Source organism: Corapipo altera, unplaced genomic scaffold, assembly GCF_003945725.1.
Source record: "Corapipo altera isolate COAL_440 unplaced genomic scaffold, ASM394572v1 126, whole genome shotgun sequence".
Taxonomy (NCBI): Eukaryota; Metazoa; Chordata; class Aves; order Passeriformes; family Pipridae; genus Corapipo; species Corapipo altera.
This window is the reverse complement of record NW_020884937.1, coordinates 2,510,203-2,529,365: the sequence shown is the minus strand read 5'-3', so window position 1 is coordinate 2,529,365 and position 19,163 is coordinate 2,510,203. Positions and strand designations below refer to the sequence as shown.

The window sequence follows — 19,163 nt, the reverse complement described above, 5'->3', positions numbered from 1 at the left end:
CTTGAAGAGGAGCAGCTGCTCTGAGAAGGTGACTCGTGGTGAAACCAGCAGCTCCCGGGGAGGATCCATGGGCAGCCCTACTCACGGGACATAACAGGAACTGATTGTCCCTTCAGAGGGGACATTGGAAATAAGGGAAATGAAGTGATCAGGGAAGGATTGTTCACAGTTTCTCCCAAAATAGGAGCTAAGGACACTCAATGAAATTATCAAACTGCACAGTGCAGTAGAAAAAAAAAAAAAGAATTCTCCACTCTCAGTGGTTTTTCTTTAAAACCATAACTAGAGGATGGTGCAAACCTCAGCAAAATAAAGCAGCGTCAGCAGCAGGTCAAGGGAGGTGATTCCAACCCTCTGTGCTGCTCTTATGAGGTCCCACCTGGAGTGCTGGGTCCAGCTCTGGGGCCCCCAACACAAGGACATGGAGCTGCTGGAATAAGCCCAGAGGAGGCCACAGAGCTGCTCCAAAGGCTGGAGCCTCTCTGGAGCCAGGCTGGGAGAGCTGGGGGTGTTCAGCTGGAAAAGAGAAGGCTCCAGGGAGACCTTAGAGCCCCTTTCAGCACCTAAAGGGGCTCCAGGAGAGCTGGAGAGGGACCTGGGACAAGGGCATGGAGTGATAGGATGTTTAGCCCTCTCAAAAGAATGTATTTGCCTTTTCATTCTTCCTTAAATTTACTTCTTCTGAAGACCCAAGAGCCTTTGTTGATTGGTTTATCTCAGTGGTACATTCCCAAAAGAGCTGTGTGTTTCTCCTGGAAGCAATTCTCACTTTCTCCCCTTCCCAGTCCTCCTCAAGCTTCTCATGGCTCACTGGCCAGAATCCTTTGGGGTAAAGTTACACAGTGGGTGGCCAAGGCAGTGGGAGAGGGGAAGGACCCTTCCTTATCCTCCCTCACAGGGTGCAGGAAGAAGAAAAAGAAAGCCCAAGAGGGAAGGCAGCCCCTTCCAGGCTGAATGAGGGAATTAATTAAGGAATTTTGCAGCCTGAGGCCAGGACTAGGATATAATGGCAGGGTGGGAGCTACAAGTGTTCACAAGCTGTGCTGAGCTCAGAACTCTCCATGTTCGAATTGTTAAGGCTGGGAAAGAGCTCCAGGATCACTGAGTCCAACTATTAAACCCAACACTCCCGTGTCCACCACCAAACCATGTCCTCAGGTGACACATCCACACGGTTTTTGAAGACCTCCAGGGATGGTGACACCACCACTGCCCTGAGTGGCCTGTTCCAGTGCCTGACAACTCTTTCCACAAAGAAATTTTTCCCGATATCCAACCTAAACCTCCCCTGGTGCAACTTGAGGCCGTTTCCCCTTGTCCTGTCCCTTGTTCCCTGGGAGCAGAGCCTGACCCATCCCCCCTCGGCTCCCCCCTCCAGTCAGGGGATTGCAGAGCCAGAAGGTCCCCCCTGAGCCTCCTTTTCTCCAGGCTGAGCCCCCCCAGCTCCCTCAGCTGCTCCTGCTGCTCCAGCCCCTTCCCGGCTCCGTTCCCTTCCCTGCACATGCTCCAGCCCCTCCATGACTTTCTTGCAGCGAGAGGCCCAAAATTAACACAAAATTCCACCCTATAGGTAAGAACATCAATTTCCATGGGTTCCACCCTGCTCTTGCAAGGACAGATACAGCAGAAAAACATCAATTAATACCCAATTAATGCCCACCCCCTTTCTGTGCATCCACTGTGACTCTGAAATATCACCTTCATTAAAAAAAAAACTCCCCCAAATTGCCACGGGCCCTCTGATTTCACGCATGGAATCCCATCTACTTCAGAGGGATTACACGGATATTACGGAATTCAAGCCTGGGCCCCTTTAATTGTTTAGATAATTTGTAAACAGCTTTAAAGCACCACAGTGGAGCGTTTTTAAAACCAGGTGGAAAACCCTTTCCTGTTTCCCAATCACCTAAAAGAGAATTACTTACGTGGCTGTGAGGCAGGGGTGGAGCATGCAAAGCTTTACCTCCTGGTGATTTAAATCCCAGGCAGCGTTCGGTTTGGAAATGACACCAGATGGGATTCCAGGGTGCAGCTCAAGGTCATCCAAACACTCTGCACTGCTCTGAACCGGGAGTGTGATCGCCACAAGCACACAAAGACACAACAGACATTTAACACACTGTCAGACACCAAGGGATCTTCAGGAAAAACACTTCGAACGCCGCTTCCCCTCGAGCGCAAGGACACAAACTGCCCTTGTTTGGAAGCGACGGAGCGGGAAGGAGTCGCAGGGATTTCACAGGGAAAGTGTATTTGTGCTGCAGGTTTGTAAATCTGTGATTTATAAGGCAGATGGTTCATTTAATAGTCTGACTCGAGACAAGTCACTCACCTGCAACTGGAGAAGAACACTTGCTCCTACAGAGCTATTCCACAATATCCTGTGGATAAACTATTCCCAGGACAACCCAGGACCACCCAGGACCTACAGACCAATATCACTTAGAACTCCTTTTTTTTTTTTTTTAGCAGAAACCGCTTATACTTGAGTGATAATTTTACTTGATGGCAGGATTTAAGATTTGTTTAAATCAAAAAATGCCACTGGTGAGCAGTGGGTGTCACCCACTCTGTTTTTACCAGGTCCTGCTCCACCCTGAGCTCCAGGTAACGCTGTGACCTCCACGGCTGTGGCACCTGAGCACCACCCCAGCGTTTGACTTCTGCAGGGAATACAACTCTGGAAGGATAAAAAGTGATGTTATGCTCTTAAAAGAAAGGTTGGTGATCACTTGTAACAACCTGGTAGGGAGGGGATTGTCCCCCTCTGCTCTGGTGAGACTCCACCACCAGCAGTGCTGCCTCCAGCTCTGGGGCCTCTGGAACAAGCAGGATGTGGAGCTGCTGGAGCAGGTCCAGAGGAGACCACAGAGATGCTCCGAGGGCTGGAGCCCCTCTGCTCTGGAGCCAGGCTGGGAGAGCTGGAGGTGTTCACCTGGAGAAGAGAAGGCTCCAGGGAGACTTGAGAGCCCCTTCCAGGGCCTGACAGGGCTCCAGGAGAGCTGGAGAGGGACTGGCCACAAGGGATGGAGGGAGAGGACACAGGGAATGGCTTCAAACTGCCAGAGAGCTGGGTTAGATGGGATATTGGGAAGAAATTCTTCTCTGTGAGAGTGGGGAAGCCCTGGTACAGGTTACCCAGAGAAGCTGTGGCTGCCCCATCCCTGGAAGTGTCCAAGGCCAGGTTGGATGGGGCTTAGAGCAACCTGAGAGAGCGGAAAGTGTCCCTGCCCACGGCAGGGGCTGGAATGAGATGAGCTTTAAGGTGCCTTCCAACCCACACCATCCTATGAAAAACAACTGGTTTATGCAGCAGTGAGACACAAGAGTTTATCTGATATTTCTTCCCCTGTTTCAGCTGATCTCTTTGATGTGCCACTTCACCCCTTACCCATCTTAAAATTACCATTTTCCAAGCATTTCAGCACTACAGCTCAGATCACCTGGAGCTCCTCTTTGTCCTGACCAGGATTTCTTGCTTCTCTTTCTCAAAATCAGCATTCCAAAGTGAGGCAAAAGGCTACACTAAAGACTAAACCAAACAAGGAAACACTTTCCTCTGTCCTTTTCACCTCAGACCAAGGCAATTAGTCTGTCCATTATGACAAAGCCGGTACTTCCAACGAAATCCAGTTTTTTGTGGAACAGAAGGTCTAAAAGACTAATGGATTAATGCACTGAGCCATCACATCTGCTGCCATGAACTAATATCCCACTTCCAATGCTAAGGAAGCGATGTGGGAATGTGTATTTGGGAAAGAGCATTTAGCAAAGTGGTTAAGCTCAGCCCAATCCCCAGATTTCCGTGGAGAGCTGTGGAGTGTATCTTTTCACCAAGGAGAGGAACCTTTTATGTATCTTGAGGAAACGGAGGGACCTCAAATCACTTGGAAATTTCAAAATATTTGTTCCTCCAATGACTGTTATGTAAACCCAGTGCAGAGTCTCACAGAGGAACCGTTCCCTATGTAGGTCAGGAAAAGGAAAAGGCAAACTCGTGCCCGAGTCTTGCAAGGGACAAAGGTAGATGCAGAAATTGAAGTATATTTTTCATTTTCCTGCCTGTTTCCCCTCGAGCAGCACCGGATTTCTCCAGATGTAGAGAAAAAACAGCATTTGCAGATATGTACAAAAGTTTATTTTACAAACAGCGACTACTTTGGAATAACAAAATTGCAAAAACACAGACCAAAGTTAGAAAACCAGCTCAGGGGGATGTTTTCTACCTGAAGCACAATTGAACAGAATTCACTAAGTGCCCCCAGCCCTTCCCTCACCCCCCTCCCCAACCTGATGGAATTTCTTTATAAAGCTTTAATTCAAGATATGAAAGACTTCAGTGGCATTGCAGTAATTTTTGATAACTACAGTTAATTGATTGACCATATTTCTATTACCTTTTCCTGACCTTAAAAACTCAGATCAGCTCTGATATATGACAGAAGTCTGATTCTGGAGCTATTTTTTCCACTAATAAGTATCGAATGGTAACAGTTATATTTGTATATTTTGTTACACATGAGCCCTCTAGTTCTATTTTCTTAGTAAGGGACAAACAAGTTACATTTGTAATGAAAATTATGAAAGTGCAACAAATGTTACTGAAATATTTGTTCAGGACTCTCAGATGGCTCCTGCTGTTAGAAACCTGTCTCTAAACGCATCCTGCCTCGAGTAAGAAATGTATTTAATGTTAAAAGGCATAAGAAGCTTACAAAAGATTGACTGGAAAGGGTTACATGCACACACTTCGTCACTAAACTACAAGTGTAGGAAGGGGGAAAGTTGAGAATTTCGGGTTCTCATAGAAAAGTGAAAAAACCTCTGTGGCAAATTCAGCTTCAGGAACGTGCACACAAACATCTTATTCAGCTGCTGATGGACAGAAATGGAGGGAATCATCACAGTCTGCAAACTTCCCTTTGAACTTGCTTTTCATGTTTCACCAGCGTATGAAAAAATTATCTAATTTGGGGTAGTTTAATTCAGTCAAAGAGAGAATGAATTGATGCCTAAGCGAGAAATAACCACTTTTAATTTTCAAAGCTGTTGGGGCCTGATGAGATCACACACACCAGAAAAAAAAAAAAAAAAAAATCATTTCCAGTATTTGAAAACATTTGAGAAAAATGAAAGCATCTCCAGATATTACAGAAAGTCAGTAATGAAAAATGTTATGATACAACAGAGCTCGTTAGCTCTAATCAAACAATGTTAAGTCTGTTGTGTCACTACAGACCCCAATTTGCAGGTCACATTGTGCCATTAAAAATCTGGTTCTCAGCACACAACTTTCTAAACCCCTGAAAAACTTCACAGATTATTTTACAGCAACTCAGTCAGAATATTGCAAAACTTACTCAATGGTCTTCAGCTTAAATCTATTTATTTTTTTGCAAATACCTGGAACACGGAGTCATTTTTGGTAATAAACTTTCAAAGTAAAGTACTGTCCATGCTTTTTTATCAGGCAACCCAGTATTTTTGTAGTCCCATCCTTTTAACAATCTAGAGTTCAGTATCTGCAGTATCAATATCTGATATTCCCTATATGGAACATAGGATGGGATACACCTACAGGCATTTCATAAAAGGAACCTCTGTAGTTGGTTTTCTCAAAAAAATTATCAAAAAGTGTTTTGGACAAACTCATGACACACTCAATGCTTTAACAACATCCAAGATGTGGTGGAGGATGCCAAGCACTGTAATAGGAACTGAAATGAAAGTCAAGAAGTGTTTAGAAACACTTTTTTACTCTCTGAATGACATTGCTGTTTATCACAAAAGTCATTTTTGAAACATAAAAAGTTTAGACAAGTTGGACATCAAGCTCAAAACTCATTCCCATCACACTTTTGCTCACTGCTTGTCAGTTTGACAATTCCCACTGTGCATCATCTCACCTTTTCCAGCAGAATTCCTCAACCTCACAGTTCAGGAAGGATTAAGACAGAGTGGCAGCTTTGTTTTCATCGCCTCTATCCTGTACAGAATGCAATAATCAACCATCAAGACAGCACAGAATGCAGATTCCAGCATTAAAAAAAGCATTTTCATAAACTAGAAACGGCAGCCTTGGTAAGAAATCGACTTCACAGTTTAATAGTTGCTCACACACATTTCCCAGGAACGGGCACAAAGCCCTCAAGGTGTTTTATTTATAAACAGACTCCGTAGCACCCGGAAAAGCGGTGGCAGCAATTCATCTAAGAGTCATCCATGGCTTGGAAAAGCTAATTCGAGGAAACAAAACTGCTGGTTTGTTTTTTTTTGTTTTTTTTTTTTTTTTTTAATTATCCTGTAAAAGTTGCATTTCACATAAAAAAAATTTAAAAAAAAAAAATCAACTCAGCTGTGGAGCTCAGTCCTTCTCTCTGTGAGCGCGGAGTCGAGCGAGTTCACCGCTACATGGGAAAGTTTCGGCGAATTCAGCGAACGACCTTCACTTGTGACACCGTCAAAACAGTTTGGTTTTGTTGGTTTTTTTTTAATATAACACTGAAAAAATGATGAAACAGTTTTCACCCTCCTGTTTTCAGCTGTATCTGCTGCTCTCACTGGGGCTCCTGTTGTTGGAGTAGCTGCGATCGCTTTCGCTGTCGGAGCCGTAGGACCTGCCGAGAAAAAAAAGGTTCAAAAATGCCTCAGAACTGCTTCAGATTTGAGCTTCAAATTTACATCGTGTAAAAAACATCGTTAAGGTGGACACAGATAAGAAAAACAACCAAAAAGTCTTTTACAGGGGTGGTGTTTCTTGTAATTGAAGTATTCAGTAAAGGATTCTCAAAATTGAAATAATAATTAACTTTACGTGGTGTTGCCCTGGATAACTCAAGGAAAGTTCTCTGTAACTTCTTGCTTTGTCTTTTACAGCTAAAAACCATCCAAAATGGTTTTATAAATGCTTTTATAAATGGTTTTTAATGTTTTTATAAATGCTAATAGCTGACTGAGAAATATATTCTAACACATCTGATTTCATATTCCAAGCATCTCTCAACTAAGTTCACAAATCCTTGCTTCATACATGTTGTATTTTCTTGTTTGAAGAAGGATGTTGAAAATTAGGCCCCAGAACCACAAGAACAGTGTGTGTGTGTGTGTCTCTGCAGTGTGGAAATTGTGTATTAAAATGGTTTGGCTTATCCAGAAGAATCCCAAGCTCAGCACCTGGCCAAACATCAACAAAGAGTCCAGATGGTTTCAGACAAGCCACAGGAAATATTCCAATTACACAGAAATAAGCTTTATCATTAGAGATTTTTTTAGCCTCCTGCCTGCAAAGGAAGCTTTCTAAATGAAAGGTGAGTGTATCCTAATCCAACACTGCTTCTTTGAAGCTTCTCAACATAATAAGACAATGATTTTGCAAGTTTATTTCCACATTCTTTGTTAATCTAATTAATTTCCCCTCAAACACAAGATGAAAGTTGTCTTGTGGAAATGATTGAGAGCAAAATCTTTAAGAGTTGCTATAAGGTTGGGAAAAAATGAGTATGAGGAGGGCAGAGGATGAAACTTTACAGCAGTTGTAGAGACCTGTATGATTTATGACTAATAGGGGACATATTAAAAGGTATAAAACCAATCATCAGTGATAATAAATCTATATCTCTCTATATCTCCTGCTCCACCCCTGATCTCTGTGAAATGTGCTCACTTGCACTTCTGTAAATCCCCTGGACAGAGCAGGATAGAATTTATTCCAGATTCATCAGATTTGCAGGTAAAAATATTCTTTCAAAATACATTCTAGGAAGTTAAAAATTAAGTCTGGATTTCAGTGCAATTTTTTACTTTCCCTTCCAGACTGTTTTAAATCCATTTTTGCAGTTGAAACCAAAAAGAATTTACCACCCAACGGAATTCTTTGCATACCAGGCAGCTTTTAATCCATCACAGGGCATTTGATTTAAATCTTGAGAGTTAGTTCACTGTGTAGTTTTTAAAAATCACTTAATACTATTAAAAAAATCAGAAATAGAATCATGAAGGTTGGAAAAGTCCTGTCCAACTGTTAACCCAGCACCAGCACTGTCTTCCCCATTAAACCATGTCCTCAGGTGCCATTTCCACATGTTTTTTGAACATTTCCAGGGATGGTGACTGGGAAAACGTGAACATTTTGAATGCATTCATACAATGAACTGGAACTCAAATCTTTCTTATCCTACTTCTTCCCCATCCTCATATTTAGTGTGCCAGAAGTTCTGACTTCCTCACTCACACACACGCTCTGATTTTAATTGGTTTTAATTATTACTTTTTTTATGCTTGGGGGAAAAAAACCCAGCACACTGGCCTTTCTTAAACATCACAGGTATGTATTTAGGAAATTTCTTCCCCACAAATCCAGTGCCAAACCACACCTGGATCTCCGATCGTAGCTCCGAGACCGTCGGTAGCTGTCGCTCCTTTTACTCCTACTCCGACTCCTGCTGTAGTAACTGTCATATGTGTAGGACCTACTTTAAAGGGAAAAGAAGGTAACTGTAAATTTATGATTTCTTGTCTAAAATGCTATTTTATATGCAGGCCCAAATGACATTTACACACAGAGACGAAGGGCTGGCTAGAAATTACTTTTGAAGGCTGCGGCAAACAATTCCGTGCTTTAGAAAAGTTTCAACACAACAACAATTATCTTCAAAGCAAAAGTAAAAATGTCAAATTTACTAATCTAGAAAAGACACAATAAGCATCCATAAAGTTTTGTGGTTTCTCTTTTTTTGTAGATGCTGTAAAAACCTTGTTTGCTAATTCGAAAACCAGCAAAGTGATTCCGTTTATAACTCAATTTTATTTTAACAAAAAAGGGGGATGTGTTCACTATTTCTCATCTCATATCATCACCTGTAACTGTAATGCTGGGATAATTTGGTTATTTCCAGTTTTTAATTTTTATATTGATTTTGCTTTGATTCAAGTTGTTACAATGATATTATAGTTTTAAGTACCACAGATCCCTGGAAGTGTCCAAGGCCAGGTGGGACAGGGCTTGGAGCAACCTGGGATAGTGGAAAGTGTCCCTGCCCATGGCAGGTGGGTTGGAACTAGATCATCTTTAAGTGCTCTTCCAGCCCAAACCATGCCAGACTCTGTGAGATAAAGCCACTCTTAAAAAGTATTCTTATAAATATGTATTTACATATGTATGGATATTACAGTATATATAATAAAATACGTAGCATACACGATATAAATTATTTTTGTATGTTATGTAATTACAGATTAAAGTCTATTTTAAAGAAATATAAATAAAAAGTATTCTTACTTAAAGGCATTTTTATAAGAAGTCCATTTATTGCAGAGTTTGTACACAACTAGAATCCATACCTGGATCGACTGTGATGACCGTAAGAACTACTTCTGGATCGGCTTCGGCTGTAGCTTCGACTGACAGAAACAAAACCACAGAGACATCTTAAGTTAATAAAATACAAGTGCTGAACAGAGCAGGGGGAGAGGGGGAACAAGAGGAGTACAACATGTCTTGCAGTATCTCCAAACAGACAAAAACTCACCTACGACTCTTGTAACTGTGGTAAGAACTGCTTCGACTCCTTGAGCGATCTCTGCTGTACCACCCTCTGCTTCTGCTCCTGGAGTAGCTTCTTGACCTACAGTGAACAACAGGACAGAACAGAACTGAAGAGGAAGCAAAAAAAAAAGTTATAAATCTTTATCTTTTAAGCTAAATATTTATTCCATGCTTGCCATTAAGTTGATCACAGGGCTGGAGCACCTCTGAGAGCTGGGGGTGTTCATCCAGGAGAAGGGAAGGCCCCTTCCACTGCCTAAAGGGGCTCCAGGAGAGCTGGAGAGGGACTTGGGATAAGGGATGGAGGGACAGGACAAGGGGGAATGGCTTTAAACTGACAGAGGGTAGGTTTAGATGGGATATTGAGAAGAAATTGTTTACTATGAGGGTGTTGATGCCCTGGCACAGGTTGCCCAGAGAAGCTGGGGCTGCCCCATCCCTGGAAGTGTCCAAGGCCAGGTTGGATGGGTTTGGAGCAACCTGGGCTAGTGGAAGATGTCCCTGCCCAGGGCAGGGGGATGGAATGACATGGTCCCTTCCAACCCAACCCACTCTATAATTCTATGACACTGCTGTTCAATAGAAAAACATGAGTTGAAAAGAAAAACATGCCTTGAAAAGATGAAAACTTCCAAGTTCTCAGGGCAGGCTGTGGGAGCAGCACCAACTTCTTACCTGTACGAATATGTAGAACTTCGGGATCGACTTCTGGAGTGACTGTAGGATATGGACCTTGTTCTGTGTCTGGATTTCGACCCGGATTTACTCCGTGACCTACTGAGGCTCCTGGATGGACTGTTGTCATCTCTGCTTGGAGATTCCTCCTCACTGGAACTTTCCTGGTTCCTGGGCCGCCGATTGAGCCGGGCTGTTTTCCTGACCTCATCAAACAGAGACCCAGGTCTTACTTTATTCTTGGCTTTTATTTCAATCCTTAAACCTGCTGGTTTAGGCTCTGGTGCTACTGCTACACTCTTAACCTCCGTGGCTGTACTAATTGCTGCTGGTTGTAAGTTACCAACACCCTGCAAAGGTTTCCATTTATTGTCTATCATATTGCTTTGTGGATTTTCAGTCATTTCACTTTTCAAACCACAGTCTTTAGCACCAGACACAGAGTTACTTTCTTGCCTTCCCGTTTCTTTTTCTTCTTTAGTATGAATCAAGTCTCTAATGTTGTTTCCTAGTTTGACAGCATCTTGCTCAGGGGTCTCAACCTGTAGCTCTTTTTTTATAGCAGCACTTAAAGCCTGGGGTTTGGGAGTGAGAATGACAGGAGACAAAACGTCCACATCCACCTTCCCTGGCGAGTTACGATCCGGAGTACAGATCTCCATGTTGTCATCTGTCTGAATAACGTCCTCCAATCCGTTCTGGTTACTTTCTTCAGCTTGTTTAATCTCATTCTTGCAGGCAGAAACGTTTATTCCTGAGTTTAAAGCACCGGTTGAAGCGTTTGTTTCAATGTTCTCTTTATTAAGGTTGCTGCGATCTGGGGAGGCCTCACCTGTGGTGTTTTTATCTAAAAGGTTTTCACTCCCACACGACTTTTCACCATTTCCCATTTTATCTGTAACTATTTCATCCTTTTCATAAACTTGTTTTTTATCCTTTATGTCCCTGGTAAGCTGCTTTTCTTTTTTATCATCCTTGGTAACCGGCTTTTCATTTATCTCATCGTCCTCTTCTTCACCAAACTCGAGGGGGGGCTGCCAATGAAACATCTCTTTTCTTTTCTGGACTTTGTGTTTTTTCTCCTTTTTCCCTTTGGATTTTTCTTTTGGCTTTTTGGAATGCGATTTCTTAAGTTGTTTTTTCAACCCATGCTTGTGTTTTTTTGACTTGCCTCGAGTGTCTGCTGAGCTGGAACAGGAACTGTCGGATTCAGAAGATGACAACTGTTTGTTTGTCTTCCAGTCAGAGTCCAAAAAGCCTTGGGAGGAATTGGATTGTTTCTTTATCCTTTTGGTGACACTGAGCTCTGTATCAGATCCTGAGGTGGCCTCTCCTTCTTCTTTACCAGAGGAGGGTCTGGAATCCCCCCTATTATGCCTTGCCTCTCCTCTTTCAGAATTTGACTCTGAGTCCCATTTGCTGCCTGAGTAGGATTTCCGTTTCGTTTTTGCCCCTCCTCTGGGTTGCTCCAGAGACTTCTCCTTCCCTGCTTTCCTTTTGGAGCGATCAGAATCCCGCTCACACTTGGACTTCTCCTCCCCTCTCTCAGAACTCAAGTTATTTTTATCCTGTTTCTGAGCATCCCCTTCTAATGGAAAACGACTCTCCTTCTCTTGGACCGCTTTTGCTTTGGTGGAGCGCTCGCTGTCGCTGGAGAAGTCTGAGGATGACAAAGTGTCGCTCTCCTTCAATCCTTGGGAAGACTCATCATAGTCTTTGGGATGTTTGTGAGGCAGGGGACTTTCCGAGCTCGTCTCCTGCCTCAGTTTGGGGCCCCGAGCTTTCTGATCGCTGGACGTGGATTTCCTTTTGTTCCCATGTCTGTCCTCGTCGCTGAGGGAATAGTAAGATGTGGACTCGCTGTACCCCGACCGGTCACTGCGGTATTTGCTCGGTGACGGGGACCTGCCAGAAGAGTGGGATTTTGTCCTAGAGCTCGATGGACTTCTGGATCTTGTGTAGGATCTGGAGTAGGATCGACTTCGGGAGGACCTGCTCCTGGACCTCGGCCAACTCTCCGAGCTCCTGTCACTGCGGCCTTTGGAATACCCGCTCCGATCGCTCTCCGAGCTCCTCTCCCGCTTGCGGTAGGAGGAGGACGTGTTGGCCTCTTTAACGACCACCAGGCTGTAATTAGTTTGGGTGGGTATTAAATGGGTTGTTTTAGCTTTCATTTCCTGAATTCGCTCGTAGGATGGCTTCCATGGTTTCTGCCCAGGTTTCCACCTCGAGGGAGGTGGACTGTCACTTAAGGGTATCACAGGGAGGTTTTCTGGGACAACTGGTGGGACGACAACTTTGTCACTGGGCAGAAGAACTGCTCGGACGGGCTCGGCTGCCTTGGTCAACTTACTGTCATTTAATCGGGTTGAAATATTCCGTGGAGAACTGGGAACAGTCTTTTGTTGCCTGGGGTTAGAACTGGACCTTGACCTACTTCGAGAACGTGATGATTTAGAGGCTGATCTTGATCTAGAACTTCTTCGGGAGTAAGACCTTGATTTAGACCTGGATCTGGACCTGGACCTGGATCTGGACCTGGACCTGTAGTAAGAGCGAGATCCTCTGCTTGATAAAGATGATGAGCTCGGATCTTCCTTATCAGACTTGGACCAGTCCCTTCTGGATGAACGCCTAGAAGACAAGGAAGAAGAACGAGATTTCCTCTCACGATCACAAGATGACTTTGTCCTCCTGTGGAAGGAATGAGAAGATTCCACATCTGATGAGGCTGAGGCTTTCTTTTTTTTCATTTGCTTGTGCTTCTTGAAATGCTTCTGCTTTTTAGACTTCTTTTTATGCTTCACCTTCTTCTTCTCTTTCCTGTGCTTCTTGTGATGGCTGGAGTATCTCGTGGTGTTCAGATCAGCATAACCATTATGGGACCAGGACCTGGATCTCCGGGATGCACTTCTTTCATCCCATCTGCTCGTACACGGATCGCTCAACCTGGACAACAAAGCAGAAAGCCCCACCCTGAGTGGAAATTCTTTTAAAACTTCAGATAAATTAAGTATTTTTAAACTCTATTTTAAATCAAGATATAAGAACCTGACACACCCACACACTTTACTACCAGGCAATTGTGTTCTGACTGAGCTTCTACACTCATTTTAAGAATTACATCACTAAGAAATAAATCGGCCAACATCAGCAAATTTTGCATATTGTAGAACCCGTGTGAAGAGATTTAATGTTTTAATTACCCTACTCTGTAGGACTTTGACCTCTACAACTGCAGAATTCTCAAACCACTTTTACATATTACTATTATTAAATATTAAATATTACTATTATTACTAACATTAACATTATTGTTATATTATTAGATATTATTAAATATTTAAATTTTAAAACATAGCATATAAAAAAGAACCACCAGAAACATTTGCAATTATTCAATAATGGTTATACATAGTATTTTTTAGTTTTCCTTTTGAAGTTTCTGTCTCATAATTTGACAGAAGCTCATATTTAGTATCAAGTCAGAAATTTTGGAGAGCTGGCTTCCATCCATCACACAGTTTGCAATTGCAGAAGGAACATAAAACCAAAACAATAAAGGGTCCGTGGATTCAGTTGTCTCACTTGGTACCCAAAGAATCCCTGTCACCCAGACTGGGGCTAAAGGAAACCATGGAAGTATTAAGGTTGGAAAAGACCTTTAATGTGACCAAGTCCAATGCAAACCCAACACCATCACCTTGTTCACCACCAAACCATGTCACAGAATCAACCCAGTTGGAAAAGACCTCCGAGATCATCCAGTCCAACCCTTCTCCAACCCTGTTGTGGTTCCCAGCCCATGGCACTGGTGCCACATCCAGTCTCATCTAAAACACCTCCAAGGAATGGAGAATCCACCACTTCCCTGGGCAGCCCATTCCAATGGCTGAGCACTCTCTCTGGAAAAAAATTCTTCCTAATATCCAACCTAAACCTCCTCTGGCACAGCTTGAGACCGAGCCCTCTTGTCCTACTGCTGGTTCCTGGGAGAAGAGCCTGACCCCCACCTGGCTCCCCCCTCCTGTCAGGGAGTTGCAGAGAGTGATGAGGTCTCCCCTGAGTCTCCTCCTCTCCAGGTTGAGCCCCCCCAGCTCCCTCAGCCTCTCCTCACAGCACTTGTGCTCCAGTCCCTTCCCCAGCCTCATTGCTCTTCTCTGGACCTGCTCCAGCCCCTCTGTGTCCTTCCCGAACTGAGGAGCCCAGAACTGATGTCCTGAAGAGCCACATCCATATTTTCTCTTAACAATTCCAGGGATGATGACTCCACCACTTCCTTTGAGCAGCCTGTTCTTTACAACCCGCTCCATGAATTGTTTTTTTTCCTAATATTTAATCTAAACCTTCCCTGGCACAACTGGAGGCCGTTTCCTCTCGTCCTGGTACATCCACGTGGTACACCTTCACAATGTGTTAAACACTGTGTAAAAAAACCCCAGACTATAAAATTTATAAGGATCTTACTTATCTCCTTTGCTCCACTTCTCCCCACTGGGAGGTCGGTACGTCCTCAATCTCTGCATCTCCTCTTTCCAGTGAGGAGGGGTCTCACTGCTCTCGTCATCCTCGGACTCGGAACACGACCGGGATCGAGGGGGGGTGTGGTATCGCTGTGAAAGCACAGAAAAAAACACATTATGAAACTTTCTTTCATAGCAAACTGTGTCTTTTCATACTCAGGGTGTTTTACAAAGCCTGAGGGGGGCCAGAAGCTCACCCTTTTCTTCTAAACATAAAGGAAGGATCAAGGAAGAGGCCATGGATTCACAATTACTGTAGATACCTTTTTTATCAGGATGTTTAAGCACAGATGTTTCACTTCAGTTAGCAGACACTTAACTGCTCATATGAGCAAAGACAAGCCCTATTCCAAAATTACTGCTGTTCAGCTTTGCAGAAATCAGAATCCAGTTTAAAACACCTTCTGAGCAATAAAAAATAGAAAACCAACCAAAAAAAACCCCAAAAAACCCACAAACACTAAAAATCCCCAAACTCTTTCACAAAAAAAGAATAAAGAAGCTTCATATTTAAAGAATTATGCTTAGGAACAGCATTTAAGTAGGCAATAAGAGCTACTTGCGCAGCAGACAAAAACCCCTTCTAATATAGTAAATTGTGATTTTCCACTACCCAGTTGGATACACACTCAGGTAAATTCTGTGAGGAAATCAGATGCTCCTTGACTCAATAAAAAACACATCTGGATTTCACTCAATTATTTTGAGCCACTTTTGAAAGGAAAAGCAGGGGGAAAAAAAGTGTTGTCCCCCAGAATAAAATCAGAAAGATGCATGTGTTGATTTATTCAGTTAATTACAAAAGTCTTTAAGATACCCTGTTTAAATAAAAAAATATAAGGATAAGCTACCATATAGAGCTAATTTGGGCTGAAGGAATGACTACTTAAAAAAGGTTTTACAGATGACTGTGAAGGTATCATGGATCTCCCTAATTCTCAGTCTATTCAGGAGCATCTTGGAATATACAAGTAAATATTTTGGAAAACATCAAACAACTTCACCCCAAAGAGAAACTGTTGCTGATCAGATTATTAGAGATGGCAGAAAAATGTGTTTCTTCAACTAAGTGCTGGCCCTAAATGACACCTTGTTCTCATCCTTCACTTTTTTCAAAAAAGTGTTAAAATGATGAAAAACATCAGAGAAACCCCAAAACCTGGCAAACCCCAATTCCACTCAGCTTTGAGTTACTTTTCCCTAAATTTTTACTTAAATAAATACACAAAACCATTCTGTTTTAAAGGCTTTAGTGGATCCCACGAGTGTCAAATACAAATACAAACTGTCAGATGCAAAGGCAGCTGCCACATTTCACGTCAAGGTTGGAAAATTCGGGTTGAGGCTCAACCACTCCACCACCATGGTCCGTGCTATGGCATCCAAGTTGTTAATTTTGTGGCTTAAAATAATTGTATCATGGTGGAAAAGTACTTCCTAAATCCAGTGGTTGTTATATAAGAAAATCACACTCAAAGGAGTCTCAGTTTAAACCATCCTAATGAAGCTTTTAATTAGAATAACTACAGATATATTGATATCTGTATATACACTTTTCTTTTTGAGAACTTCCACTTGCAAAAACATTTGGCAGGACCAAGGCTTCATTTGGCTTTATGGTTCCCCAAATGCCACCTGCTAAGCTGATCCAGGAAAAGGTTCTCCAAGGGGAAGAATATGCTGCAATCCAATGGAATCAAATGCACAATTACAGCAGCTTTTCTTACTTTTTCCCCCCTTGTACTGAGTGAAAAACAACAGCACAGCTGTGCAGCATTTTGGGCCTGGATTGTGAGTTATTAGAGAAGAAAAACTTTTGAATGATATATCAGAAAATGCTGCAGACACTCAGTACACTGCTGAGCAGCTTGGTGTGTCTTATGTTGTTGCAGTCCTAAAGCTCAGAGAAAACACAAGGAAATCCAGTGAATAGGGAAGAGGAAAAGCTCTTGTCACTTCTCATTGCTTTGGATCTTGTGGTTTGCGTGGGATGAATCTGCCTGAATTAGTTTCCATCTTTGAAAAGAAATAATTTCATTCTTATGTTTGGAGACTTCTTGTGGCTGGGAATTAAGCCTTTGTTTTCCCAAACTTTAAGAGAGTAACAAGAAGGAATGAAAACCTGGATCATAAAAATCAGCTACCTGACAATATTTCAACCTCCTAAACTAGAATGCAAATAAATACATGTGAATAAACACGTAAATAAAGCATCCTACAAAGCCTCCAAGGAAAGTCAAAGCTCAAGGTCAGAGAAGATACTCTGGGTGAGAGGAAAGAAATAGATAAATAAATAAAACTGTCACATACTATTGTGCCTCTTCCTTTAATTTTTCGTCCGGATTTAGAGACTGATGGTTTCTGGTCAGTCAGAACTGGAGTGGCATCAAGAAGCTTCCTACATAAATTAATAAAATATGAGCTTGCATGGAAAAAAAAACCCAGTTAACTTAACCTAATTTTAAGTTAATAATGAAAAATATTCATCATCTTATTCATTCATTTTGAGGCAGAACTAAGAATTCAGCGAATTTTCCAAGAAATGAGACAATTTTGCAACAAAAGGCAAATCAACATGTATTTGTTTTCAAGCAAATGTGCAGCCTGATGTCTTTACACATAAATAAAAGCTAACAAAGGACTTGCAAAATCCTGTTAGAAGAGGTTAATTTGTGTTTGGGGCAGAAATCCTGAGGGCAACGTGGGCAGAAGAGGTTCAGGATCTCAGTTCAGGAGAGTTCACAGGTTCTAAAGTCTTTTTGCTTAGGAAAGAAGAGGGAATTCAATCCTCCTTTTTACAGTTTGTGTAATATCCTCAAAAGAAATAGTTGCTAAATCTTTGGAAATATGAGTGATGTTCCAAGAAAAGACTTACAGGAGACTAAACCATTAACTGAAATTAAAAGAAACAAACAAAAAACCCAACAAGCCCCCATGTCACCCAAACACAAATCAAAATCAAACAAAAAACACCTCAAAAAACTCCCTCAAAAAAACTCCAAAACTCAACCCCCCCAAAAAACCAAAAACCCCCAAAACCAAACAAAAAAATCCCAAACCCTCCCCCCAAAAAAGAAAAAAAAACAAAAAAAACCCTTAAGCAAAAAACCCACAAAACCAAAATCCCCCCAAAACCAACCCCCAAAACCCTCCTAAAACCAAAAGACCAAAAACACCCCCAAAACCCAAGACTCCTCAAAACCCACAAAAAGCCCCTAAACCCCCCCAAAAAACCCAAAAAACCCCAAAAAACAAAACCGCAAAAAACCAAACAAAACCTCTAAAACACCCCCCCAAAAAACCCAAAAGAACTCCCCCCCCAAAAAAACCCCAACACCCTCCCAAAAAAACCCAAAAATCCCCTCCAAAAAACCCAAAAAACCCCCCCAAAAAAAAACCCCAAAGACAAATTATGAAAAAAAAAATCAAAACCCAAAAAAGCAAAGAAAACTGCAAAAAAAAAATACAAAAAAAGGAAAAAAAATAAAATTAAAAAAGCAAACAAAACCCCCCAAACAACAACAACAAAACACCAAAAAAACCACCCCCCCAAAAAAAAAACCCAAAAGAACCCAAAAGACAAAAAAAAACCCAAACCAAAATAAAACAAAACACCAAAACCCTAAAAACCAAACCCCTGATTTTTGAGATATCTGGCACTGTAATGTCTTAGCTCAGAACCCAAAAACAAGGAAACTTGACAAAGAAACAACCCAACTGCAATTTAGTGGAGGTACAAAACACAAATTGAAATTATTCTCATGAACTCCTGACTTCTTTTGCAGCAAAAGATGAGTATTTTCTCTCAGTCAAACACTGATGAGTCCTAAAATTCTGGGTGACTGATTTTGAACCCAAGTTTCTTCTTTGGTCTAAGAAAGATGAAAAAAAATCACCTCTTCCAAATCCACATTTCCCTTGCAATTAAATATTTGCTGTGGTTTTACACTGGCAAATTTTTGCCTGGGATTTTTTTTTTTTTTTGGTTTGCATCATCTAGAATTGAGTTTAACACGTGTGATCCTTGAGGACCAACGAAACCAACTCATGAGATGGAAGGAATATTACAGAGAAAACTGTAAAAAGGACAATTAAACGCCAGAATTCCGGCCACCACCCGCTCCCAGCGCTGAGGAACAGGGATGTGACCAGGAATATTTCATATTTCATGCACAGTTTTCAGCAAGGCAGAATAAAAAGCTCAGAGTTCCTTACGGTTCAGGCTCTACATTGACAACAGGTACATCTCTTCTGAGCAAAAATCTATTTTCAGGCACTGGGGGAATTTCTTCAGGACGTACCACGGGCTTGTCCCTCTTTGTGCTCACGTCCACTCTGTCTGGGACATCACTCTTGTCAGAAAGGCTGCTATGGGGAAAAGCACAGTTGGCTGTCAGCTGGGAAAACACCTCTTTTCCAAG

General features: G+C 42.2%; 1 protein-coding gene across 8 annotated transcripts in view; it reads right to left on the bottom strand.

Moving 5' to 3' along the window:
• Nucleotides 1-4,115: 4,115 nt before the first annotated feature.
• NKTR (natural killer cell triggering receptor) overlaps nucleotides 4,116-19,163 on the bottom strand; it is a 39,084-nt gene continuing 24,036 nt past the window's right edge. For 4 of the 8 annotated variants that reach the window (XM_027660567.1, XM_027660570.1, XM_027660574.1 and 1 more), the window contains 8 exons: nucleotides 18,958-19,110; nucleotides 17,053-17,140; nucleotides 14,687-14,832; nucleotides 10,220-13,168; nucleotides 9,528-9,623; nucleotides 9,340-9,399; nucleotides 8,373-8,471; nucleotides 4,116-6,617 (listed from right to left, as the gene is read on the bottom strand). In XM_027660567.1, the coding sequence (XP_027516368.1) occupies nucleotides 6,539-6,617; nucleotides 8,373-8,471; nucleotides 9,340-9,399; nucleotides 9,528-9,623; nucleotides 10,220-13,168; nucleotides 14,687-14,832; nucleotides 17,053-17,140; nucleotides 18,958-19,110 (3,670 nt within the window). In that variant the 3' untranslated portion in view covers nucleotides 4,116-6,538. The remainder of the gene's footprint in view (nucleotides 6,618-8,372; nucleotides 8,472-9,339; nucleotides 9,400-9,527; nucleotides 9,624-10,219; nucleotides 13,169-14,686; nucleotides 14,833-17,052; nucleotides 17,141-18,957; nucleotides 19,111-19,163) is intronic. The other 4 variants (XM_027660568.1, XM_027660571.1, XM_027660569.1 and 1 more) reach the window with 3 other exon arrangements.